General features: G+C 37.4%; 3 protein-coding genes across 3 annotated transcripts; all 3 read left to right on the top strand.

Annotated features, from left to right (window-relative positions):
- Positions 1–1,500: 1,500 nt before the first annotated feature.
- Positions 1,501–2,454, top strand: or95a1 (odorant receptor, family 95, subfamily A, member 1; the record flags this gene model as incomplete). Its single annotated transcript, XM_079886268.1, has 2 exons — positions 1,501–1,569; positions 1,647–2,454. Exon 2 carries the CDS (start codon positions 1,687–1,689, stop codon positions 2,452–2,454), a length of 768 nt encoding a protein of 255 aa, XP_079742394.1. The 5' UTR covers positions 1,501–1,569; positions 1,647–1,686.
- Positions 2,455–11,425: 8,971 nt separating this feature from the next.
- LOC307167392 (adenine phosphoribosyltransferase-like) lies at positions 11,426–12,772 on the top strand (the record flags this gene model as incomplete). The annotated part of the gene is given in 5 exon segments (XM_079886447.1): positions 11,426–11,512; positions 11,516–11,548; positions 11,738–11,831; positions 12,086–12,232; positions 12,711–12,772. Coding segments are annotated over 5 exon segments (423 nt in total).
- A 1,466-nt stretch (positions 12,773–14,238) lies between these two features.
- Positions 14,239–25,963, top strand: p4ha3 (prolyl 4-hydroxylase, alpha polypeptide III). Its single transcript, XM_079886432.1, has 13 exons — positions 14,239–14,563; positions 14,972–15,126; positions 15,258–15,481; positions 16,120–16,263; positions 17,131–17,182; positions 17,350–17,510; positions 19,810–19,986; positions 20,828–20,892; positions 21,102–21,261; positions 21,497–21,559; positions 21,754–21,822; positions 22,337–22,433; positions 25,306–25,963. The coding sequence occupies exons 1-13, from the start codon at positions 14,391–14,393 to the stop codon at positions 25,374–25,376; spliced, it is 1,611 nt and encodes a 536-aa protein (XP_079742558.1). The 5' UTR covers positions 14,239–14,390; the 3' UTR covers positions 25,377–25,963.
- The last annotated feature ends 1,707 nt before the right edge of the window (positions 25,964–27,670 follow it).

Genomic DNA, 27,670 nt, shown 5'->3' with positions numbered 1-27,670 from the left:
GGTTAGAGCTAAACTCTGCAGGACAGTGGCCCTCCAGGACCAAAGTTTCCCAATAGCATGAAGACCCTTTACATTTTCAACCAACTGTAGGATGCAATAAAGTGGGATCTACAAAGAATGGTTAAAGCACGCAAAACAAAGCAAAATCTTAGAATTTGTAAAGGCGATTTAGAAATTCAATTCGGAATGCTTTTTATACAGTAAAAAAAAAAAAAAAAAGAGTACATGTCTGGGGGAAAATTATATATATATATAAAGGTAGCTTAATATATATTTCTATATTTATGTGTAAATGCTTTATTTTCTGTAAAGTTGTTGTCTGGGAATGGTTGATTTAAATAAAAATATGTTATAACTAAAAGGAACAAAGGCTTAATATTTTTAGCTAAAATAACTAAGTTTAATACTTATATCACTAAGTTTCATCAGTTTAATATTTCCATCGCAGCGAGTAGCAGTACTTCTAGATGTTGACCAAAAACATGCAGACAGCTTGTTTTTCAAAGCCCCTAACTGCTCCAGATCTTCTTCATGATAAGACTTGCTGTTTGCTTTTAGTTGTTCGATGATTCCCTCTTCCGTCCTCATTTTAGGTCAGTGCACTTCAAAAAACAGACAGTTGTGAGATACGTGTCTCATTGGTCTGATGAGTGACGCATATGACTCTGCAGAGAAGCTGTCAATGTACGAGTACTTTGCTGCACAGCAGAACAAACAATATGGTAAAATAAGGCAGAGCACATGAGTTCACAGTCAATAATTGATAGCTCTGTTAATGACTAGCCATTTGAAACATCCAAACATTCTGAATACGCTCTTCTAGTGGTGAATATTTGACAACTTACATAATTTAAAAAAAACGATAGAAAGAAAAATACTTAATAACCACAAAATAACTTATTAAATTGGATGTAATTTATTGAAACTTATTTAGTAAACAGAATATAAAAGTTTTAAAGTAATTAAATATTTTATAATATAGTTTTGCTATAGGGTCTTGTTAACCAGATGAAGAAATTAGGTCTATATAAAACCTTGGATACAACATTTATAAAAAATTACAACACACACACACACACACACACACTAGATAACTTGATTTTATTTTTGTTTGGATTGTTTGGTTGTTAATTGCTATAATTATGCTTTGTGTTCATAGCGTGAAATTAAGTCATCCTATGGGGAAACAAATCCCATTCTTTTGTCATGAAGCAAATCTTCAGCAATATAAAAGTGGGCTACCCATCTGGCATCTCTGATCATCTTTTAATTTATCTTCCAACAGAGGCAGCTTGGTGAGTCAACAAGCGTGTGAAGTTTATTTTGTGAACAGAAGTCAGATCAGATGCAGATTATTAGATTAGATTACATTGCATTTTGTTTAAAGTACAATTACCGTTTTATACCATTTTCATTTTCCACATTCTGAACTAAACAAATGTTATTTTGCAAAATTCCTTTCAGCCTTTGTAACATCAGCAGTGTTGCAAAACCCTTGAAAACATGCAGAATCTGACAGAACTCCCAGGCAACACAACATCCAGCAACAACCTTTCTGTCATTGTAAAGGTGTGTGTGGTGATCCCATTCTTCATTGCCTTCATGTTCTTCATCCTCCTGACGTTGTACACCTTTGCATCTCACAGGCAGTTCTTTGACAGCTCCCGTTATATCCTCTTCACCTACATGCTGATGAACGACACCCTGCAGCTGCTCTCCTCTGTATCCCTCTTCTTGTTAGTGATGGGCGCTATGCAGTTTGCAATCGTCTACTGTGCACCACTGCTGTTTGTGTCCACTGCTACCTTCCTAAACACCCCACTCATCCTTTCCACTATGTCACTGGAGCGCTACGTGGCCATTTTCTACCCGCTTCACCGTCCTGCCATCTGGAGACCGGAATGGATTTGGATCATCATTTTAAGTCTGTGGATCATCAGCTGCATTCTGCCCACTGTCGACTTTGTCTTGATGCGGCTCAAGCCGGGTGTAGACGTCCAGTCGACCCCTGTCCTCTGCAAGAGCAATGTGCTCAATGCTTCTCCTATTCAAGCTCTGTTCAAAGTGAGCCTCAATGGGATCTTCTTTGCAGTGGTCGCTGTGGTCATCCTCTTCACGTACATTCGGATCCTGCTGGAGACCCGTCAGATGCGGCAGGACCGAGTGTCAGTGAGGAAGGCTCTGCACACGGTGCTGCTTCATGGGTTCCAGCTTCTCCTCTGCATAATGGCTTTCTCACAACCTGTCGCAGAATTCTTACTTGTCCAGCGTGTAAACTTGTCTCAAGCAGATATGTCTTTTATCTACTATTTCTGCTTCATCCTGCTTCCTCGCTTTCTGAGCCCGCTCATTTACGGCCTTAGAGATGAGAGCCTCAGAAGCTATATGAAGAAAGCCATGCCTTGTTATGGTGCACGTGTTGACCCAAATAAAGAAGTTAAAATGGCTAAATGAGAGCGCAAGAACAATGTTGTTGTTTGTTATTGCTTTTGTAAGAGTGACAGATCGAGCATTTAAAATCAATGTACATTCTGTTGTATATTTTACACACACCATGAAAAACTAAAGTTTCATATTTATATAATTTGATGGATAAACATATTATTTTCAAAAAAAAAAATCTGTCAAACCAATATTTAATAATTGTGTTCACTAACAGATGATTTTTAATGTATTTCTTTTTCAGAGAACAGAATAATTATATTAGGATCCTGAGGTCATAAGATTTCTTTCTATTTTCTGTAAATGCAGGCTGATAATATTTTAATGTAAATATACTGAATTCTATCAAAATACATAATTCAGAATTACATTAATAATAATAATAATAACAATGGAACAAAAAGTGTGGGCTCACAATTACACTAATGTTGTAATTACATTAAAGTTTGGGGTTGGCAAGATTTTTTAAATGTTTTTTAAATTTTGAAATAAGTCTCTTATGCTCACCAAGGCTGCATTTATTTAATCAAAAATATAGTAAAAAAAAAAAAACAGTAATATCGTGAAAAATTATTACTATTTAAAATAACCGTTTTCTATTTTAATATATTTTAAAATGTAGTTAATTTGTGAGAATTTTTAGCTGCCATTACTCCAGTCTTCAGGGTCACATGATCCTTCAGAAATCATTCTAATATGCTGATTTGGTGCTCAAGAAACATTAATTATTATTTTCAATGTTGGAAACTGTTTTGCTGCTTAATATTTTTTTATGGAAACAGTGATATTGTTTTTCAGGACGCTTTGATGAATATAAAATTTAAAAGAACAGCATTTATTTGAAATAGAAATCCTTTGTAACATTATAAAAATGTCTTTACAGTAATTTTTTTTTTTTTTTTTAAATCACACTGACCCCAAACTTTTGAACGGTAGTGTATGTATATGATATACAAATATAAATGTGGAAAATGTGTTCAAAGTCTGGTGTGACCCTTATGTTTGGGCAATATTTTAGATCTTATTTTCTATGAAGATATGGAGGCTGTTTTACAAAAATAAAAAATAATTCTGACCATTTATGATGCTAAATGTTGTCTGCACTGCTAATGTATGTGTACGCATACTGTTTTTAAAAAAAAGTAGTATAAAATATATTACACTACACACAACCATTAAATTGTCATACTAAATTGTTGTTGCATGACTAGGTCTGTCTTTTTTTAAAGGAAATTTGAAATGGATAGCCTACTTTGCGTTTTGGGAATAATATACATTTGCTGTAAAAACATATCCTATACATACAACGTCTTATATGTAAGATTAGAATTAGCACGTCCTATATCATAGTGCATAGCAAAGTCCCCAGAATTCCAATCACACACACCTGTCACTCATCACAGCTCATCAACAGCACTACTGTATGTAGCACGCTCACACTTAGCATCAGTTGGTGTTTGGCCTTGTCAGAGAATACGGACTCACTTACTTATAAGGATCCCTTTCGTTATCTGGTCAGTTGAAGTTTTCCAAGTCATCGCCCTGTCAAGTCAGTTATATCCTCGTCTCGTCTGCTTCCCAGTGTGTTGTTGTCGTCTTCGTCCAACCTGCAAAAGATAAGACTGCATCACTATCCATCACATTATTCTGAAATCATCTGCCAAAGTCTCTATACTCACCTGCTATTGTGTCTGTTTCTGCCATTCCCACAATAAACTTACCAGTTGTTGATTTTACATCTGTCGTCATCATTGTGTCTGTGCCTTACAGTGACCATAGTATGCAAAACATTTCTGCAGTTTACATCCATGCATGCTTTTCAGCCCAAATATTGCCCATAACACCTTGCTTGTGATGGGTATCTTTTGACCTTAACATATATGAAAGGAGGATAAACCTGCCATAGCAGTTTTAAATAAAAGTTAAATGATAATGGTTTTATGAAAATAAATTAGGCTAGAATCTCATGCTTGCTTGCAAATATGCAACAAAGGGTGTATGATATTAAGAAGCCCTTGCTACATTCTGATATGTATGTGCTATCACCATCAAAATATATACTTTTAGTGTGTAGTGTAAATATGCCAGCATGTACAGACTACTAAATTAATTTTATTAGTAGTTCTAGTATGCTGTATTTCATCCGAATATGTTTTCTGTACTTTAGTGTCATTTTCATTTAAATACTTGTGTATGCTAAATTAAAAAGCACAAAGCCTCAAATTATCTGTTAGGGAAAAAATAAACAAATAAAACAACATCCAAAAAGTCAGGAAGCCTTTATGGCAACTTTGGGAAATATTGTAATTACCAGCATGACTTTCTTGGGAAAAAGAAAGTAGGCTACACAAGTAAATCAGACATACACAAAATATATATAAATAAGTAAATAATAATGAAGAATTATGTAATTTATTAAAAATATTATGATATAATGGTGCAATGCAGAGAGTAAATGTTTATTGACCACACACAAAGCAGTAATAGTTTGTGCTTATTAGAAGTGTTGTGACAGTTAGATTATCTCCCTTGGGTCTAATTAGAGCACATAGTCATGAAATAAACACGTGTTTTCCTCCTGCTTTGGGTTAATTAACAAAGGTAACAAGCAACGAGTAGTCTCATGTTACATCAGTCCTTAGAGGCAATTTCTGTACCAGATGCTCTTCCAAACAACACAATTGCCAATGCTAAGCATATTTAACTACATAATATGTCAGGCCCCTCTATGATGACTTCATTAACTTTGCTTATTAACTTTATTAGATATAATGCCCTGCTAATATAGAATAATACAGCTAATGTCTAATCAGAGATTTGCATCCAGTTCTTCATAATAACAAAAATAAGCATTTCACTTATGCTCATCCCTTTTCTAAACTTGCTATCTCAGTTAATGCCATCAGTTTCCCAGTCAACATTTCATGGTGGGGCTTGAGGTATGGGCCCTACATGGGTTTGTTCTTGGATTCCATGTGTGTAAAAGTTTGAGTTAGTTAAGAACAGAAACATTTTGTGATTTTCTTAGCATTTTCATTTTGGTAACACCTTCAAAAAGATAATTAGTTAACATGAACTAACAATGGAAAATAATTCTAAAGCATTCATTGATCTTAGAGTTGTTAATTTTAGATTTTTAGAGTTGTTAATGTTAATTTCTACATTTATACATTACTAAAAATAAAAGTTGTATCTGTTAACATTATTTAATGGACCAGAGCTGACATTCACAGTTAAATTTTTATTAACTAACTACAACAAGGATTACAATAAATTTAACAAATGAATTGCTCATTGTTCGCTAATTTAAGTTGATGCATTAACTAATGTTAACTAATGGCAACTTATTGTAAAGTGTTACCACATATTTGTTGAGGTCAGGTTTTGGATCTGAGTGAGGCAATGTTTAACAAATTATATTTGTTCTTTTGTGTTTTGACAACTGGACTAAAAAATACCTATCTGGGTGTTGTCAGTTTGAATTACTGAGTGAAATCCGCACAGATTATAAAACATGGCATACATCTTTCATTTTAGAACATTTCTTGGACTTCATTGTATATTGATTTCTTATTCTCATTGGTACAAAACTACTCATCAAATTACTCTAGCAAAGGCTTCTCAATGTCATGAGGCAGAGAAAAAAAATCATAGCGTGTGTACACTGTCTGCACTCTTACTTTTGAATATTGTATTATTTATGTTTTTTTTAAAAAGGGTTATTTTCACACCAACATATTTTTTATATATTATATCTATCTATATATATATCTATACATATCTATATATATATATATCTATCTATCTATCTATATATATTTTTTTTTTAAATAGGCTGTTTCTGGTTATAACCAATATTTGCTTGATTGTAATCTTTCTCAATGCAACAATGCCTATAGGAATATGTCTTATTTTGTCACATTTTGGAACCACTCACTCTCACGGCTATGAATCTAAAGCGCTATACAGTATGTAGCCATCTGTATGCCCCTGCGACATTCTCAGATCTGTACTCTACCCAAAACAATCCACAACATTCTCATCATCCATGTTCTCTGCTCTATAGAGCCCTCTATGATTCTACTTCATGTAGGAAACTCAGAAGCGAAGACCAGGAGACTTGGATGTGTCTTCAGCAGGATTTTTTTTTTTAATCAGAGGGAAATAGAGGTGAGAAAATTGACCCCCCTTAACTGTGAGGTCAAACTATAGATAATATCAACAAATGTTTTAAGGACCACCTGGTCACTAGCACTACAGACATGTAAACATTCACACACAGTTTGACTCTCAGTAGGAAGATCAAAGACTGAGAGAAAAAAAAAAACCCTCACTGGAAACTATATTGAATCTAATCATTAAACGCATGTCACCATGTTCACATTGAATGCCCAATATAATTTAGTTCACCTTAGTATTCATGTGATGTTATGCCAGGACATGAGATCAGCAGATTTTAAGCAGATTCTTAAATTTGTAATCCCACAACATCTATATGAAAAAGGTATTATGCCAAATGGAAGAGCTTATTGTTCACACGTGGCAGGGTCAGCTGAGGTCAGTTTTTACACAGGTGTTCTTTATGATGATGTTTTGCACCATTTTGTTTTCTTATGTCAAAATCATGTGTGTTGCAAAAATGGCAAGCTCTGTAAATCAGCTGTAAAAGGCTTAAAACTGCTGCATTACATGGATTCCAGTTGTTGCCTTCACTCATTCAGCTGTGGTGTCCATTTGTAGATCAGGCCCTCTTAAATGTTGGTATTTACATATGGAGTTCAGCAATTTTAATTATGTTATGTTTATGCAGGTTGTCACAAACAGGAGACAGACAGGTTTAGGTGCACAGTGTTTATTAAAAGCAGAGTGGTGGTGGAACAACGGGAACCAGATTATGGTGAGAGAATGGTGACTTGTAGAATGATGGTGACTTAGCTGGCGATGACTGAAGTGGATTCTCTGTGCAGGTGACGAGTGAACACGAAGACAGGCGATCTGGATCAGGATGATGGACGGAAGACGGACAGGAGACTGGAGACAGGACGAGACGATCTCAGGCGAGTAGATTGGTATGGAGTCTGGCATAAAGCAGTGTATACTGCAACGAGACCAGACAAGGAGTGAAAGGGGCACATAAAGGGTGTGTTGATGAGGGAGTGCAGGTGCAGCGGCTGATTGGGGCTGTGACGGTGTGGCTAACTCTGTGGCAGTACCCCCTCCTCCATGGCCGGCTCCTGACGGCTGACGGACTCTGCGATGGGGTCGGTCTCAGGGGGCTGGACGGTCAGGGTGATCTTCGGGGAACTGGGTAAGTAGCAACGGCAACCCCGGTGGTAGACGCATCGACTTTGACCACGAATGGGAGTTCTGGATTGGGGTGCAGCAGGATTGGAGCGGTCGTGAAGGCATCCTTTAGGTGTTGGAAGGCTTCGGTGGCTAAGGGGTTCCAGGACAGAGATTTAGGCCGGTTCCTGAGGAGTGAGGTGAGAGGTGAGCTGAGGAGACTGCAATTCTGGATGAATCTGCGATAAAAGTTGGCGAAGCCTAGGAAGCGTTGGGGTTCCTTGATGGTGACAGGTTGGGGCCAGTTGTGGATGGGGTCCACCTTCCTCTGGTCCATCTGGATACCTTGTTGGTCGATGATGTATCCGAGGAACTGGACAGATGGTGTGTGGAACTCGCACTTCTCCAACTTGAGAGAGGTGGTGTTCTCTCAGCTTCTTGAGGACCTGCGTCACGTGGTGGCGATGTTCGGCCAGGTTCCGGGAGTAGATCAGGATATCGTTGATGTAGACGATGACGAAGCGTTGGAGGTACTCCCGGAACTTCATTGTAGCCGTGGAATACTGAGGGCGAGTTTACAGGCCGTTCAGCATTAGCTGGTACTCATAGGGGCCTGCTGGAGTGATGAACGCCATCTTCCATTCGTCACCCTCGCGTATCCGAATGAGGTTATAGGCGCTCCGCAGGTCCAACTTGGAGAAGATGCGAGCCCCACGGAGCTGTTCCAATGTGGCACCGACCAGAGGAAGAGAATAACTGTATTTAACTGTCTGTGTGTTAAGGGCCCGGTAGCCGATACACGGCCGCAAGCCTCCGTCCTTCTTGGCCACAAAGAAGCTGGATGCAGCAGGGGATATCGTTGGACGGATGAAACTTTGAGAGCCTCCTGAATGTACTCCTCCATGGCCTTCTGTTCCAGGATGTACAGTGGGTAGACTTTACCCTTAGGTGGCGTCGCCCCAGACAGCAGGTCGATGGCGCAGTCCCATGGCCGATGAGGTGGTAGATGGGTAGCCAACCATTTGCTGAATGCATCCTGGAACACCTGGTACTCTGGAGGGATTTCAGTTTTACTCAGTCTCTGGGCTTTTGACAGAGGTGGAGTTCAACTGGAGACTGGATGAAGATTGAGAGATGTCGACAGTTCCGACGTGTAGACGGTTTAATCACAGATGACAGACAGTTCTGGAAACAGGAATCACTCCATTGTAGAATCTCTCTAGAGTTCCAATTGATGGTGGGTTCGTGCTGGATCATCCAGGGGCGTCCCATGATGATGTCAGCGGTGGATTGAAACGTAGCGTGACTGTGGGGGAGAAGTGGCAGACACGACCACGGCTTGCCGAGGATGGTGTGAATGGCTAATTCTTGTGAGCAGCGTTTCCTCTGGAGGTTGAGTCTTTGGAGAAGTTGATGAGAGATAAAGTTCTCTACAAACCCGGAGAAAAAAGTTTGGGGGTTAGAGTTTGGACATCTGTGCAAGTGAGAGATGCAACTTTGGGCAGAAACTGGATGGTACTCACTGCTGGGCGTGGTGGTCGTATCGGGCAGTTGGTGATGATATGACCTTCTCCCCCCCAATTTTACAAAGGTAGGCTACATGGTCGAGAATGGCAGTAGGCTATAGCTATAGCGTGATTAGCCAAGGCAGCATTGTTGAGTGAATGCAGTCAGTTTTAACTGCAAAAGATGAGGTCATTTGATCGGATGTCATGTATTTACAGCATTTTACCTGCTAGAAATATATGCTCAGTTTTAATGTTATTTTAAGGTGGGGTAGAATTAAATGAATGCAAAACTCAGCATTTTGTTCGCGTACCCCCTTCTTTCACCTCACGTACCCCTAGGGATAGGGGAGAGCGGGGTACAACCTAACGCAGGGCTAGTTGTAACACCCTTTTTTTAAATACTTCCACACATGCTAGCATGACGAAACTTAGTGTAGATGCCATATCAACACTCTATAGAGAAAAAATTGCACCAAAATTCTAATCTTTGGAAGAGACCACTGGCACGGACACCAACGTCTCCGGAAAGGACACCACCGTCTCCGGCACGGACACCAACGTCTCCGGCACGGACACCACCCACCGTCTCCGGCATGGACAGCAGTGTCTCCGGAATGGACACCACCGTCTCTGGCAAGGACACCACCGTCTCCGGCATGGACACCACCGTCTCCGGCACGGACACCAACGTCTCTGACAAGTCTCCGCCGTCTCCGGCATGGACAAGTGCACAGACACCACCGTCTCCGGCATGGACACTGGCACGGACACCACAGTCTCTGGAACAGACACCACAGTCTCTGGCACGGACACCGGCACGGACACCACAGTCTCTGGAACGGACACCAAAGTTTCCGACACAGACACCACCATCTCCGGCACGGACACCAAAGTCTCCGGCAGGGACACCGGCATGGACACCACCGTCTCTGGAAAGGACAGCACCATCTCCGGGACGGACACCATTGTATCCGTTGTTGATATCAAGCCTATGGTGACATTTCACTAGTGATATAGTGATATTTAATTATATATATATATATATATATATATATATATATATATATATATATATATATAATTAAAGGATCAAATGCAATTTAGTGCTTGTATGCGGGCATGTACGTTTGTAGCATAAACAATAAAACTAGAACATCAAACTGGATTTATAACCTTTATTGCAAAGCTGAGTTACCGCAGTCTGACAACTCATGTGCATTTATTTTCCATGTTAAACACAGGCCTAGTATTTAAATCACTGGACAGTCTCTCTCTTTTCACTCTCTTTTCACTCTCTCTCTAAATCACTCTCTTTTCTTACTAACAGATAGCACAGCTAATGGCACCATCTTGTGACTGAAAATGGATAGACATGTGACATTGTAATCAAATAGTTTAGTTAACTAGTGTAACCAGAAAAGTTAACACAGAATGCAGATTAATAACGATAGGCTATATAAATTAACACATCATAACTCTTCTAACCAATACATATTGGCAGGACACAAAGTATTTGTTAATTAATGTTATATTAAATTGAATAGTCATCATCGTTAAAACAACAACTGACATTATTCAAATTATTATAATATAAATGATAATATTTCAAATTGAAGGTTGGTCATGTACCGGGTGGTTCTGGTGATCTGCAAAACAACAAGCTTTAAAACACTTGTTTTCTTACTGCTGAAATTAGATCTCTTCATGAAATCAGAAACAGAACTAACAATCATTAGCTTAGATTATTACAAACCAATCACCAGAACAAATCACAGTGAAGAAGACTTGAGCGACATTGATTTTTACTGCATGCTTTGTTTAAGGTCGTCACCCAGATGCTTTGTCTCCATTTCTAAGCACTGCGCTCTAAATGTATATAAACTACAATGTACACTGCCTTAGTTAGACTTGATGACTGCAGCTACCGAAAGCTTGTGTTCTCAATAAAGAATCCTGCTGAAGATACAACCAAGTCTCCTGGTCTTCGCTTCTGAGTTTCCAACACAGTGATAGTGTTGGAAGACTATATCCGCCCTCGGGGTGAGGCTGTAATACTCTATTAATGATCCTGTGTCGGACCAGTGTATACCTGAGAAGGACGACGTGTATAGATGCTTACGACCTGGTGCTCACGTGTGGTTTGAGGTAGTGATAGCAGCTTCTTAATTTGAAGCAGAATCCATTAAAACAGAATGGATGTTTTAGCAGGTCCCCAAAAGAGAGTATACGGCTGGTACTTGTCTCTTATGGCACCAAACACAAAGGGACCGAAGTTTGCATAGCTTGATCCATCAAGACTCTATTGCAATTCACAGGTAAACAATCCCTCCTGTTGCATGCAAAACTTATAGTGTACAATATACTTTATTAAATAACCTAGCTTTGAAACTTTGTATCTTGAAGTCTGGAAGGTAAAGTAAGAATTGCTAGAATGTGATTGACAACCATGGCTTTATTGTTTAAAGTCTCTGATCTCTGTTTTCTGTTACTCCTGGCTGATCCAGGCACTGTCAGATTGTGTAAAAGATCTTCTAAAACCATTCAAGAATGAGACCATTGACCTGGTGGCTGGAATAGATGCCATGGGCTTCATCCTTGGTATAAAACTTTCACTTTTGAAGCTGGTGTATGGTAAGACAGTGAACTCGAGAGATGATATTTTTAGCTCAGTTCACATGTTCCAGGAAAAATAAATATAACTCCTGGGGAAATAGACAAAATATAGAGTGGGATATACTCCACTGCCTGACTTAATGAAATGTATATACTAGCCTATCTAATCACTAGTTTGAGATGAATGAATAACTGAAAAACAGTTTACTTTTATTTTTTACTTTCTCCTCCAATTTCAGGGTCAGGTGTGGCCATGACTTTAGGAAAAGGATTTTTGGCCATTCGAAAAGCAGGACACTTGTGTGTTGAAACTCGCACTCAGGACTACAGTGACTACTCTGGACAAGAGAAATGCATGGAAGTGCGTGTTGATGTGTTAAAGCCAGGTACTGATGTACATAAACTTGTATATGTCACTATAATGCCACTCTTAAAAATAAAGATTCCAAAAGGTTGTTTTTGCAGCAATGCCAAGGAAGAACCATTTTAAGTTCCTCAAAGAACCTTTCGGTGAACAGTTCTTAAAAGAGCCATTTTCTTAGTTTGAAGAACATTTGAATAATCTAAAGAACCTTTTCCACTATAAAGGTTCTTCATAGAACCATCAATGCCAATAAAGACCTTTACTTTCAAGACTGGTTGATAATGGAAACAGACAAATCAAATTAGTTATCTTTTTAAATATAATGTTTGCAGTGTTTTATAAATAATTGATCAGCTCTGCTGTTCTATTTTAGTATATAATTCCATTGTACTACATAATGACTGCAGAACTGTGTATTCAACCATTTTTTTTCCATCAATGACATCTAGTTCTATAACAGCAAAATGGGAAATTCTGAGATGTGTTATGATATAATTCAGGTCTACGGGTTCTTATAGTAGACCAGTGGATTGAGACTGGAGGAACTATGAAAGCAGCTTGACCTTTCAGCTGGCAGCTGGTTTGTTTGTTGTCGGATTCTGATGGCAGTTAAGCTCCATCCACACAAAAAAAGTGAATCAGCATTTTTTAAGCCACTACATCAACACCTCTCATAATGGTAGTGGGGAACGGATTCCGACAGCTGGTTTGTTTGCCGTCGGATTCTGTTCCCCCTATTTTTCTTAGCAGTGAGGTTCAAATATCCATTAAACTGCTGTTGATTAATAGTCCTATAGATAGCCAAGTGGTCTGTGTTCTGACATTTAGCGCTTTTGGGCTTTGGACGACCCGAGTTCAAGTCTCGACTTGTGGATTTTTTCTTGATCCCATACTGTCCTATCATAATAAAAGACAAAAAATAAAACAAATTATTCTTTAAACGGATGGCAGTTAAGCTCCATCCACAGAAAAAATGTAATCAGCCTTTTTTTAAGCCACTACACCAACACCTCTCATAATGGGAGTGGGGGAACGGATTCCGACAGCTGTTTTGTTTTTGCGGTCGGATTCTGTTCCCCCCATATTTCTGACACACTGAGGTTCTAATATTTATCAAATTGATGCTGTTTAAGCTCCATCCACACACAGATTAGAATAAGCATATTTTAAGCCGATACATCAACATCTCTCATCATTGGGGTGGGGGAACGGATTTCGACAGCTGAACTATTTGCCGTCGGATTCTGTTCCCCCTATGTTTCTTACACAATGCGGTTCTAATATGTATCACATTACACTCTGCACTGACATTCATTGCTTTTCAGCTTATTTCGACCGGAGTTCAAGTCCCGCTTCGTCAAACTGTCTTGATACTATACTATCCTATCATAATAAAAGGCAAAAACCAAAAACAAATTATTCTTTATACTGATGGCAGTTAAGCTCCATCCACACAAAAAATTGAATCAGCCTTTTTTAAGCCAATACATCAACACGTCTCATAATGGGAATGGGGGAACGGATTCCGACAGCTGGTTTGTTTGCCAGAATCTCATTTTTCTCAGATTCTCATCAAAAATTGTCATTTTCAAGGCAGTTCAAAATGGCCTTTCTTTAAATGCAAAATGTTCTTTGAGTATTTCATTTGTGAAGGTAAAGCATGTACTCACTATACCCCTAATAACAAGAAGAATAAAAAACTGCCCTTAAACTGGATGTGTGGCTGGCTGTGGAACGGGGTTTGGCGAGGACAATTTTTCAATATTTAAAATTACAAATATAAAAATATTTAGAGAGATCAAAGAGATATTTTAAAAAGAATCTCTCTCTCTCTCTCTCTCTCTCTCTCTCTCTCTCTCTCTCTCTCTCTCTCTCTCTCTCTCTCTCTCTCTCTCTCTCTCTCTCTCTCTCTCTCTCTCTCTCTCTCTCTCTCTCTCTCTCTCTCTCTCTCTCTCTCTCTCTCTCTCTCTCTCTCTCTCTCTCTCTCTCTCTCTCTCTCTCTCTCTCTCTCTCTCTCAATATGATGATGCTCATCTCATCTTGCATGGGCTGTGTGCGGTTTTTTCATCTCCTGCGTGAGAACATGGTGAGCTATGAGGAGGAATTAAAAGCTGTGGAATAACACAGTCAGCGCGTTACTATATAAGACCTCTTAAACTTCTTATAATCTCCCTTATAAGATGTCTTCATACTTTAGCCTCTTTATATTTTTATGCGTACTAAATATATCATTCGGTGAAATGTTTACTTCGATGATGAGCGTGAATCAAGCTGTTTTCGCAGAAAAACAACTAATCGATCATTTAAGAATATACATAGAACTGGAAATACAAAGACTTGACGATATTAAAAGGTAAGAGTAAACTAGCATATTTTATCATTTATGAATGTATTAAAGTAAGTAGTTTATTAAGCGATCTAAATAGCCAAAACAAGATGGTCACCTAACTTACGAACTTTTGTCTGAAACTGTGGTCACTGTGGCACATAACATTTAGTATAGCATAGCCTATTAGTCTTTCAGATCTATATTGGCATTTTGTTTTTCTAATTTCAATAGCCTATAAAAAATTAAAACGACAAAAGTTGTAGAAGACATTTCTGTATCATGTTTTTGTTTGTTTGTTTGTTTTTTGGCATGGCAATCACACCAACACTAAAACTAAAAAATGTATATTTTTTATTAAATTGGATTGATTTTTGAACAAAATATGATGTTAACATTTAACCTTTGAATGAAATATTAACCTTTGTTTTTTAGGTTCTTTTCAAGAGTCACATCATTACACAGTGGCGTGTACAATGAGCCATCAGCTACCATAGCTAATCCAATTGTTGCATTCAAACTGGTCAAAAGACTTAAGTCTGAATGGATGAATGTTGTCTATACAAATGAAGCCGAAGAAAATATCAAAGGTAATATGCTGACCTTCACACATTTAAGGAAAGCCTTGATCTAAAGCTTAATTTTATTTTATTTTTTTACTTTTGTCTTGCTTGTCCCACTTAACTCTAACCCTTCACAACCCCCATTCACTTTCCTTAAGCTCTTAGGGAGGGCTACAGGAAGATGGAGGTCAGCTTACCCAAGCTGGAGGATCTTCAGGGGGCAGCACAGGGGCTGATGAGACTTCAGGATGTGTATGATCTACATGTGGAGGGACTTGTGCAAGGTCACTTCCAGCAAATCACAAATGGAAATGCTGTTGACATTTACAAACCCCCTTTGTCTGATTCACTCTCTGGGGATGATTGTTTCCTTATTGGAAAGGTAAAAAAAAAAATTATGCTTAAATCTATTATTTTCAGTCTGTTTTAAAATATGTCTGCAAAACATAGTGTGGCTTTAAAGCTAATAATTCCTTATTTGTCACAAGCTTAACTCTTAGAGGAGTCAACTGCCCATTCTATCATTGTTTGGAATGTATTGTGAATCTCTGGGAAAGCCTCTGGAAAAAATGTGTTCAGAATGTGTTCCTGCTTGAGCACACTTCCTGATGTAGATTCCATATTTCTCAATTTGTTTAGTAACTGGTGCTTCTTTTGTGGTGAATAACAACTACCAAATGGTTTATACTCTTCTTTCTTTGTGCATAAAGAAAAGCTCTGTTTTTTTGGGTCTTGTAATAAGCACCATCTGTTCTCTTTACCAACATCCATACAACTACCAAGTGAAACGTGCTATGTTGCCAAAGATTGCCAACTTCTTTTAACATTTCGAAAGGAACACATTAAATAACTAACTAGTGACTAAATGGTTTTTGACTGAAATCCTTTTTTTAACTGTTGTGTAAGAAGTGTTCTGAGTCCAAGTGTCAGACATGTGGGATGTCATCATCTTTTTTGCTTTTTTTCCCCCTCATGTCGTATTTGTGTTATGTTACATCTGTGAGAGCTTTATGTTCGTAGGTGGCCTATGATTTGGAAGATTACTACCATTCTGTGCAGTGGTTTGAGGAGGCAGTTCGTCTCTTTCGAGGAACAGAATGGAGTCCAGAAAATGAAGGCACACTTGAAGATGCCCTTGACCATTTAGCTTTCTCTCATTTCAAGGTATGGTACCTCTTACAAAATAAATATGAATTTAATTTTTACCTGGTATTAAGATCCATCTTGTGTGATCTGATCTAATCCGATACAGGACATTTTTTCAGATCCCATTTGGAGGTATTCAGACATGCATGTGGCCAACATTTCATAGTGTATCATACCAAAGATAACAGTGAAAAACCGCCTATTAAGGCAGAAAAAAAGAAGACATTTTTTTTTGAAAGAGCGACAGGGTAACTAAACACTAAAATCACAAAAAAACATTTTTGTTACTTGAAATAAAATACAACAAAAATGCAAAAAACGTAAACTTTAACTTGATGTACTAAAATAACTAAAATAGAAATAAAAATAATAATAAAAACTATGTAGACAAATTTTAAAAACTACTAAAAATGACAAAAGTGCACTACAAAATTACTAAAACTTTAACTGAAATTAAAATGGTAAATATAAAAAGAATTTTGATTCTGAATATTCAAAATATTTAGTTTGTCTTTCTTTGTCTTATCTTTGGTGGTTCTATATTATCCAGTGCTTTATGCGAACAGTAGTTTTGAAATGTGTTTTTTTCACAGATCTACTAATTAGTTTTAATTGATTAGAGGAAACTGAATAGAACATGAGCTGAATAGAATTATACATAGGTAATACTTAATTATGTTATACATAATGTATGTAATAGACTTACTAATACTTGATCATGTTGTACACACACACACACACACATATATATATATATATATAATATATATATGCAGTATATGTGTGTGTGTCTATATAATATCTATATATTTCATATATACTACACTTCAGTCATTATATATATATACTATATAGATACTAACTATATGAAATATTTTTTTTTAGACTGGAAACATATCCTACGCCCTCAGTCTCTCTCGGGAACTATTGCTTCATGGTAAACCTCTGCAGTCTACTACCTGCCAATAAATGAGACAGTGAGAAAACACTTGTCCAAAACAGATCAATTTATTTTTAATTCATAAATAAGAATTACTTTAAATTCAATCTATATGGAAAGATTATCATATTTCATCACAATGAAATTTCAATCTTGTCTTCAAGATCCTATGAACAGAAGGGTACATTTCAATGTGGAGAAGTATGAGAAGCTCCTTGATGAAAGTCCGCCTGTTAACCAAAGCTTGGCTTTGAAAAGGGCTGACACCACTTATCTGAGAACCAGGAATGTCTATGAGAAGCTCTGCCAAACAAAAGGATCTGAGGTATCATTCCACACTATGCTACACAACTTGTAATCGAGACAGTGGTGTTCATCAGAGGTTATATCTTTTTATTCCAATCTATTGTTTGGAATCTATTGTCTATAGTATTATAAGCATCACAAATATAAAATGTTAGCACACAAGTTAGAAAAAGAAAAGTATTCACACATTGCAACTCATGATTAATTTCAATTGATGATTACAGTTTCTAAATGGAGTAAAATTCCATTATTATAATATGGCATCCATTATTGGACTATTTAATACTTCCTATCATAAAAAAAGAGAGAGAGAAAACACAAAAAGCAGCAAAAGTCAAAAGAAGAGCTATGACAAATCTTGAGTGGATCTTGGTAGAATTCCTCATGGAGCTGCCTGAAGAAAATTACACAGCAATGTACCAAAGTTAATTATTTCAGTTTTGGATCCTGAAGGAGATCACATGAAACAATGACCTGCTTTAAATCTTAAGTGTGTAGTTTCTGCGCAACTAGTGACACCAAATGAAGCTTCAATCTGTTTGTTTTGACTAACTCAGCTGGACAATAACACATTGGACCAATGGTGTCAATGTGGTACTTGTCTGTCATACCAATGGAAGGCAGGGCAGTCTCTGAATTTTGTTTAAATATGTGATGTTTGTGAACATAATATGCTATAATATGCTATAATTGTTGTCACATTGGGTTTTGTTCATGTTCTTGTTTCTTTCATGTCTTGTTTCTTTCATCTTTCATTTATCATGTGATTCCCTTATCCCGTCAAATAACAGATCCACTGGAGGCAAGTGTAGACGAACCAAAGTGTCGTTTAAAAAAAAAAAAAAAAATCCAAACATGAACAAAATACCAACTAAACAAAGACTTGACTTCTTAAACTTAACTCACCAACAGCAGTTACACTTACTATACTCAACAAGAGACAATGGGAAAATGAGGGCTATTTATACACAGACTAATGGTTTAACAATACATACCTGAAAGCAATGAACAATGAACCAATGACAACATGACACATGAAAAGGGGAAGTTCATGACAAGATCACATGACGGGATAAGGGAATCACATAATAAACCAGGAAACCATGACTATGAGAATTACAAAATAAAAGACAAGTGGTGCCATTAATGGCATAGAAATTAAACATTTTGCCTTTCAAAACAATTTAAATTTATATTTACCTAATGTTATGCAGTGTTTTATGAAAAAATAAAAAGACACATTGCCTAGATCAGTAGTTCCAAAACGTTTTAGAGTAGCCCTGAGACATCTAACATCCTTTACATTAAGTGACTATATATATATATATATATATATATATATATATATATATATATATATATATATATAAAGATTTATTTATTAAAGATTAATTTTATCTAACCCAAATAAATGTACAGTATGACATGTTTTATGTAAAATCCCTAAAATTCCATTAATTTTATTATTAATATAATAAATAAAGCAATAAACTAAATCAATAATTTAAATGAAATGGAATCAGTATTAAAAAAACAACTGAACTGTTGTACTGTTGTATAAAATAAATGTCACATTTGCAACTGTGTGGACATTTGGGAAAAATGGATTTCTTGCTCGTAAAATACATTATCAACATTAAAAACAATAACTCACAAAGGGTATGTTTTTGTATCGAAGATAGTTTGAGTCTTAAATCGATCTCTATGCTAAAAGTGCTAAAACCCCACTTTTACAAAGGTACATTATCGAGAACGGCAGTAATGTAGCATGATTTGCTAAGGCAGCATACTGTGCACGCAACCTATCATATGCACAGTGCTTGTGTGGATGCAGACAGATTTTACTGCGAACGATGATTTAATTTGATTGGATGTGATGTATTTGACTTTTACGGCACTACCACTTTGCTGTTTTTACAATAGAGACAGCATTTTGCCTGTTAGAAATGCATGCTTGGTTTTAATGTTATTTTAAAGTGCGTCAGAATTGAATGAATGGCAAAACTCATCATTTTGTTTGTGTACCCCCTCTGTCACCTCACGTACCCCCAGGGGTACACACACACCAGTTTGGGAACCACTGCCACAGACAAATGTCCTTTTAACACAGTAATGCTAGTTTTATTGCATTCATAATGACATCACTTGAATGATGGTTGAGTTAATTAGTTATGTTAACTTTATTGAAATACCTGTGTTTATGTTTATCAGTTTAACTCATTATTGTTGCTAGTCATAACTTATTAATAATTATTTGAAGCCTGTTAGGAATATTTGTTTCAGAGCCTTAGAATTAATAACACATTTTCTTTTCACAGCCAAAACATTTTGAGAACCCCAGGTTGTTCTGTGACTATTTCACCAATGGCAACCCTGGTTTACTTCTGCAACCAATTAAAAGAGAGCTAATCAGCCTGCACCCTTATGTTGTGCTCTTCCATGGTTTTGTCACCCGACCTGAAGCTAAAAGCATCAGAGAATATGCAATGCCAGGGGTGAGTGTACTGTTTGCATTAAGCCTTAATATGGAAACATACAGAATTGGGTATGCAATAAGTAAATCTAGGACCATGTGAAAGTAATTCATTGTAAATGAATTAATGACCCATGCTGCCTTTGATATGATGCAAATGCAAGAGTGAGTGAATTTGGACCAGAACTCTCCAAATAACTGAGAAAGGTTTTTTTTTTTTTTGAGAATTGGATGTAATTGAGTCCTTTATGTTACTTGGATAATTTTTGGATTGAGGGAAAAAGATTGGCAGAGACTTCAGCTCTCATTTGTTGCCAGTTCTCAGCTGAGGTTGTTCTGCTTTCATTTTTAATATAATTTGTCTCAGTCACCAGTAAAATCAGTCACATCCAGTTGCTGACAGCATGCCAGTTACTGACTGGCTCAACACGGAGAGACACTTCTCTCCTTTTCCAGACATATTTAACCATACAACTTAAGCCAGCTTCGAACTGAGCTGGAAAGAAGATGAAGAGCATATTATGTGAATAAGTCATGCGGTCGGAATCAACTGTGCTTTCAGCTCGTCAGTTATTCCACCCAGAGTGTTTTTGTAGGGGCAGACTGAGCATTACATCACGTGTTTCCGTCATTGCTTTTTTTTCTTTCTTTCTTTCTTTGTCCCTGCCAGTAGTTAAGTAATTTTGTTTCTTCCTGGAATTCCCACATAAAATAAACTGCAAAAAAAAAAAAATTCTTATCTTATATATTTATACTTTTCTAGTTCTCTTACTGCTTCTCCCTTCAAATGTGTACTTTATTCTTCACAGTGACTAAAATGTATAAAAAAATATTTAAATGTGAATGTTCATGTTTTCCTTCAGCTTAGAAGATCAGTGGTGGCATCAGGATTAAATCAGGCCACTGCAGAATATCGCATCAGCAAGAGGTACAAGTGATTTTTTGTTTAAAGGCCCAATGAAATCAAAGTTATATCAGCTCATTTTTATGCTAGTGTACTCCTACAACATTCAAAACCAACATATCTCAATGGTAAATAATGCTAGTAATAATTAGTCCAATTTCCAATAATATCCCCTTTTTTTCTTTCTGTGTGAAGTGGCTCTCGCATTAGAATTTTTGTCAATGATCTTTCAGTGCATGGCTTAAAGAGTCAGTCCATGAGGTTGTGGGCAAAGTGGATCGACGCATCACTATGGTCACTGGGTTGAATGTGCAGCCTCCTTATGCTGAATATCTCCAAGTGGTAAATTATGGCATTGGAGGACACTATGAACCTCATTTTGACCATGCCACAGTGAGTAACAATTTTCTTTCATTCAAAAATTTCCCAAGCATTCACACACATTTAAGGAAACACGTTTACTTTTAATATCACGTTTGATATATAATAAATGTTTTCCAATACAGAGATTTCCTACTTATAATGTATCTTGTATATACATTATCAGCCATGATGCATACCCATTGTGTATACTGTGACTTTTTACAGCAGAAGAATGTTTAAAATCTTTTGTTTTTTTTATTGGCAGTCTGACTCGAGTCCATTGTACAGGCTAAAAACTGGAAATCGAGTGGCTACATTAATGATTTATGTAAGTCAATAAATAGTTCAGCTCTTGCTTGCTTGCTTTCTTTCTTTCTTAATTAAAAGACAATATCTTGCCAATGTAGTTTTAAGTGAGAAAGTAAATAAATGCGTTTTGGAAGCATTTAGCAGTAACCAAAACTAATTTAATACGATTTGAGTAAACCACTTTACAACATAATGATTTTCTTCTTTTTTTAGTTGAGCTCTGTGGAAGCAGGAGGATTCACAGCCTTCATTTACGCTAACTTCAGTGTTCCTGTAGTGGAGGTACATAATTCCATATATCATTCTCACAGATTCACTAAAGACAGAAGACAACCAGACTTCACTCTGCACAGCTTTCAGAATGTTAGGCCCTACAATTCTGTAATAACAGATTGTTTTCTATTGAGGTCAGACATTTCGTTGGATATCCTGTTACAACAAACGCTTTGGGTTTGGGAGTCAGTGTTGTTTCAAAAAATGAACTGTTGGTGAAACCTGAGAGATAGCTGTCTAGAAATTTGCACTTTCACCTCAAGGCACTCAGGTTTTCACCACCCAATAAGGGGATGTCATCTTTGCACAACCTCTCACAAAAGAAAAAAAGTAATATACATCAATCAAGGTTCATAATCCAGGACTTTGGCTGTTGTGTACACAATCAAAGAAGGTTTTAGACTAAATAAACATAATATAACTATTAGGAGTTTTCTTTATTCTCTGTAAGGAGTGTATTTTTCAAAACATTTTCACTTTTTTATGTTTATAAAAGTTTATGCTTGATGTTTATGCTTTCTAGAACGGGGCTCTCTTCTGGTGGAATCTTAAAAGAAATGGTCAAGGAAATGTTGACACTCTTCATGCTGGCTGCCCTGTCATTGTTGGCGATAAATGGGGTATGATTATTGTATCACATGGTGTCATTGTTTACCAACATAGGGAAAGAACATTAATTTGACAGACAACCATATCCAAAGCATTTTAGAATGCATTCAAGGTATACATTTGATTAATTCATTCCCTGGTAATTGAACCAATGACTTGCTGGCACCACACACTACTGTTTGATCTACAGGAATGCTCCAACAGTAGATAATAACTCTGTAAAAGAAGATAAAAAAAAGTGAAAGGAAAAATGTGAACCTTTAATGAATTGGGAATGGTTAATTGAGATTTTTGGGTTATTTACTTATTTACTCACCTGTTAAGCTTAAAAAAAACATCAAAGATGTCCTTACGTGTGCTATATTTCAAGGCTTTTAAAGGGGTCATGAACTGAGAATTAAATTTTCCTTGATCTTTTGACAGTTGAGTTTGTTATACTATAAAAATACCCTGTAAGTTTCAAAACTGGAAACGTCTTTATTCCAAAAATTGCTTTTATTGAAACCATGGCCATAAAATGACAGGATCTAAAAAGTGGAGACTTCTGACATCCACGGGCAGTGAAAGCCTGCCTTTGCAGAAGAACCAACCCCTACGTCTACATCACTGCATCTTTGGCTCCGCCCACTGGAGCGTTAGTGAATAGTGACATGAGAACGAGAAAAGATCGACACAGGATCAATACCATTACCTTCCAAACGATCCTAATGCTAGGATAGTGGGGGGGTTTTTTCCAGCAATGTGAATGTCTCAGCAGTGCATTATTTGTTTGTATTCGGTGCATTTCACTGTGGATCATAAACCAGCCCAATTACTTCTCATACCCAGCCCAATTACTACTCAAAACCAATCCAAATACTACTCAAAACCATTTAGTAATTCAGTCGTAGTTTCGATGCAGGCTTTGCAAACAGACTTATATGATATGGATCTGCCACCAGCAATGCCACAAACATGTAAGTAATGTTGCGTTCAAGTCCTCCTGGGAACTTGAGGTGGGAAGTTGTGTTTACAACAGCAGGTGCATTCAAGTCACTTTCATCAGAGTAAGATGGCATTACATTAAAAGATTACATTCTTTTACTTAATTACACATAAATACAGCAAGGTTCTTAAACTCTATAGTTCTAGAAAATGAAGAACAAATAAATGTGCATCAGATGTGCTTTGCTTTTTCATGTTTTTAATCAATTTATGAAGCCACTGCATATCGTTAAATATTAGTTTGTTATATTGTAATACCATCATATACTGTGCAGGCAATTAGCTTACTTCACTGTAAATAGAATAGCCTGACAATATCTCTGCTAAATACCTTTGTGGTATTCGCCATGTTTCTCACTGACACACCCCCAACTAGTAAGATTGGGGCTTAAAGGGGTGGTATAATGCTCTTTTCCCAAGATGTAAAATAAGTCTCTGATGTCCCCAGAGTGTGTATGTGAAGTTTTAGCTCAAAATACCCTACAGATATTTTTATATAGCATGTTAAAATTGTCACTTTTTAAGGGTGAGCAAAAATGCACCGTTTTTGTGTCTGTCCCTTTAAATGCAAATGAGCAGCTGCTCCCAGCACGGGGGGCGGAGCTACAACAGCTTGTGTCCTGAAAATTTCGAAAACTTTTTTGTTTATGTTTAAATGTATGTAGCGGATGTGGAGTTAACTATCTTTTAATCATTGATTAGCATATTCTGTCTTGATAATCTATAAATCGTGTTCCGGGGGTGGGGTTTATATAAATTTGAGGGTTAGTGATATCACTAACCCGGAAGGAATGTGGTGTAGTCCATACCAGCCGTTTGTTGTAGTCCTTAAAAAGCTATTTTTTTTTTAAGAAAATATCTCCCTTTGCTTTGAACTTTGAGCATCCTGACTTGGCAGATGTTGTTTATACTCAAACATCAACATTAACTAAAGTTAAAAAAGTGAAATCATAATCAACCACCCCTTTAAAGAAAATCCTGAATTTCCCACTCATATTTACTCATGTGCGTTCAACTCATAATACGATCTTTACGAGATGACTTGAATGCACCATAACCTTGTTTATTCCAATGCCTGATCTGTGATCTCTGATGTGCTAATCAAGTTCAGAAAAAGAATCTTTCTCTCAAAATACTGTTTATGCATCACTAAATCAAGCCAGTGACTAAAAGATCAACTTCTCATCGTTTATCTTAGTAGGATGAAAATAATCTTATTTAAACTGATTATTATACAGAAAAGCTATCAGAACGACCCCTTTCCAATCGCTCAAACTGTCAATCACACAACGCGAGTATATGTGGACACTTGCCAAAACTCGTTATGAAATCAATGACGCTGTTACATTGCACAACAAAGCTCTTACTGTATTTACATCGTCTTTGCATTGTTATTTGGTGAAAGCATTTGTGAGAGTGCAGAAAATGTGTTGCAATGATAAGATCTTTTCATTCACGCGATCAACAGACTGCTGCTCAATGCTCTTCACTGCAACCTTTCATGTGATCATGGAAATACTTTAAAAACTTTTCACGATTCGTTAATCTCGATATCTGTAATGGTAAAACGTATAAAAGTATTCGAGAGATTTCCACATGTAATGCTAGCTATTTAATATGCAAACATGTCAGCCAATCACAGCAGTGGGCGTTTACACTGAAGTCTCACAGCAGACACGCCTCTTCGAACAAATCAGAGGCTAAAATCAGGGTAGGAAAAATGGCTTTTATTTCTAAATCATGACAATTTTTTATGTAAAAATCATACTAACATTATAAGGGCACCCCATGAAACATTATAAAATAAGAAAATAATCCAGTTCATGACCCCTTTAAAGCCATAAGCTTTCTGTGAGGAACCCACCAATATAAAGGCATTCACTGTCTTTTCTTTTCCAGTTGCCAATAAGTGGGTTCATGAGTATGGACAAGAATTCCGACATCGTTGTAGCCTTAATCCTGAAGAGTGAAGGAAGCATGAGACCATTTACAGTATAAGAGTCAACCCCCTCAAAGGAGCAACAATAGCAAGTGAGGGAGTGAAAGGCTGAGAATGAAGGGGTAAAGAATTTGAGAGCTAAAACCACCTATAGCTGATTTGAGCATTGGGAAGAGAGGCACTTGGATCATTTTCATGGATGTCTGAAGTGCACAGGACATAGAGAGATTTCAATAGTGTGTGTATGTTTGTGTGTGGGTTAGGGAATGGTTTGGCATGCAGCCCAAAGGGCAAGCTGACCTCCTGTTCCTGCTTCCCAAGATAAACACCAGAATGTGTTCTGAAAATTGAATGTACAGATGTTTACATGGGTACTGATGATGATTTGTTTTGATGAGTAGTTTGTGGTAACATCTATTTTTTTCTGACAGCAAACAAAAATATTTTTTATAATTAATTACAATGCACTTTGAAAAAGTATAATAAATTACCCACTTGAATGTTGATGATTTACCTGTGTAAATCTGGTGCAACTGTATGTTGTTTATGGTTGCAAAGCAACTTCCATAAAAGTTCCATAAATGTTGTAAACATATAAATAAATTATGAAATGAGATGAACCTTTTTATTGTGAACTTTTTTTTTTTTTTTTTTAAGTATTTAATTTATTGGCATTTTTTATTTGATTTTCATCAAAAACAGTGTATTGTTATATATTACATTGCCATGATATAGAATATAAAAATAGTAATAGCTAACTGCTTTAAATGTAAAAATAGCGGTCACCAAGTCCCTCCAGACAGCACGCCAAATACGCATAACCTTTACTCCACTTAATTACATGTAAGTGTGAACTCATGAATTAGAAGCAATTGTTTTATCCAGAGGATTGTTCTCACTACGCTACCGAGGTACTTGCCTTGCTTTCTGAAACCAGTGGCAAGGTACCAAAACTCCATCAGGTGAATGGAGAAATGGAGAAAAAAAACTTGGGAGAAACCAGGCTCACCCTTACGAAAAAGAAGTTTATTCAAGTGTACTATTAGTATACTTCTTTTAAACTAAAAAATAAGAAAGATAGAGACTTTTTATGTACTTCTCAGAAATATACTTCAAATTCCACTTAAGTATACTTGACTTATACTGACAGAAAATTCTAAGTATATTTGGCCTATACTTGTTGATTGAGATATACTTAAAAGTATAATTAAGTATCCTAAGTATTCTTGGCTTGTACTTGTGTTTACAATTTTGATTGAGTAGCTTATTAAATACTTTTTTTAAAAACATAATATTACACACTGTCTTATAAACTAACATGTTCAAGTTTATAACAAGCTTTCAGGTGGAATAGCTAAATAAAATAAAAATATATAGAGTAAATAAAATAAGCATGGAACTGAACCTGATCTTGTACACAGCGATAATAATTCCCTTACGAAAAATAAGTTTATTCAAGTGTTCTATTACTATACTTCTTTTGTATAGTAATTATACAAAATTACTATACTTATTACTTATTCAAGTATTCTATACCCATGCCCCCTGCCCCCTGCCCCCTGCCCCATGCCCCCTGCCCCATGCCCCCTGCCCCCTGCCCCCTGCCCCCTGCCCCCTGCCCCCTGCCCCATGCCCCCTGCCCCCTGCCCCCTGCCCATGCCCCCTGCCCCCTGCCCCCTGCCCATGCCCCCTGCCCCCTGCCCCCTGCCCATGCCCCTGCCCATGCCCCATGCCCCATGCCCCATGCCCCATGCCCCCTGCCCCATGCCCCCTGCCCCCTGCCCCATGCCCCATGCCCCCTGCCCCCTGCCCCCTGCCCCATGCCCCATGCCCCATGCCCCCTGCCCCCTGCCCCCTGCCCCCTGCCCCATGCCCCCTGCCCCATGCCCCCTGCCCCATGCCCCATGCCCCCTGCCCCATGCCCCATGCCCCATGCCCCATGCCCCATGCCCCCTGCCCCATGCCCCGGTATGAGAGTGACTAACTTGCATCATTTGAATGCAGGACGTCAGAAATGTTCATTGTTTTCTACCACATTTGCTTATTTAATCCTCTTGGCTCTTGCACACATAGAGTAGTGACAGACTTCTCTTTCTGTAGCGTAGATGGTCTTTGAATTGGGTTTCAATTGTGCAAAGGCTCGAGGACCTGTCTTTTCTGCCCGCAGAGTGTACAGCATTGGATGTGCAAATGCCCAGATGAAAAACATCACGTGGCCCGGCCAGGCAACCACGTGGGCTCTGTGGCGCATTGGACTTTTATATTGCATAATGAGGCCATTCAAAGGTTGTGGGTTCGAGTCCCACCAGAGTCGTGACTTTTGCC

Source organism: Squalius cephalus (genome assembly GCF_949319135.1).
Source record: "Squalius cephalus genome assembly, chromosome: 11".
NCBI classification, from domain to species: Eukaryota; Metazoa; Chordata; class Actinopteri; order Cypriniformes; family Leuciscidae; genus Squalius; species Squalius cephalus.
Note: the sequence above shows the minus strand (reverse complement) of the source record. Positions and strands in the feature narration are given on the sequence as shown.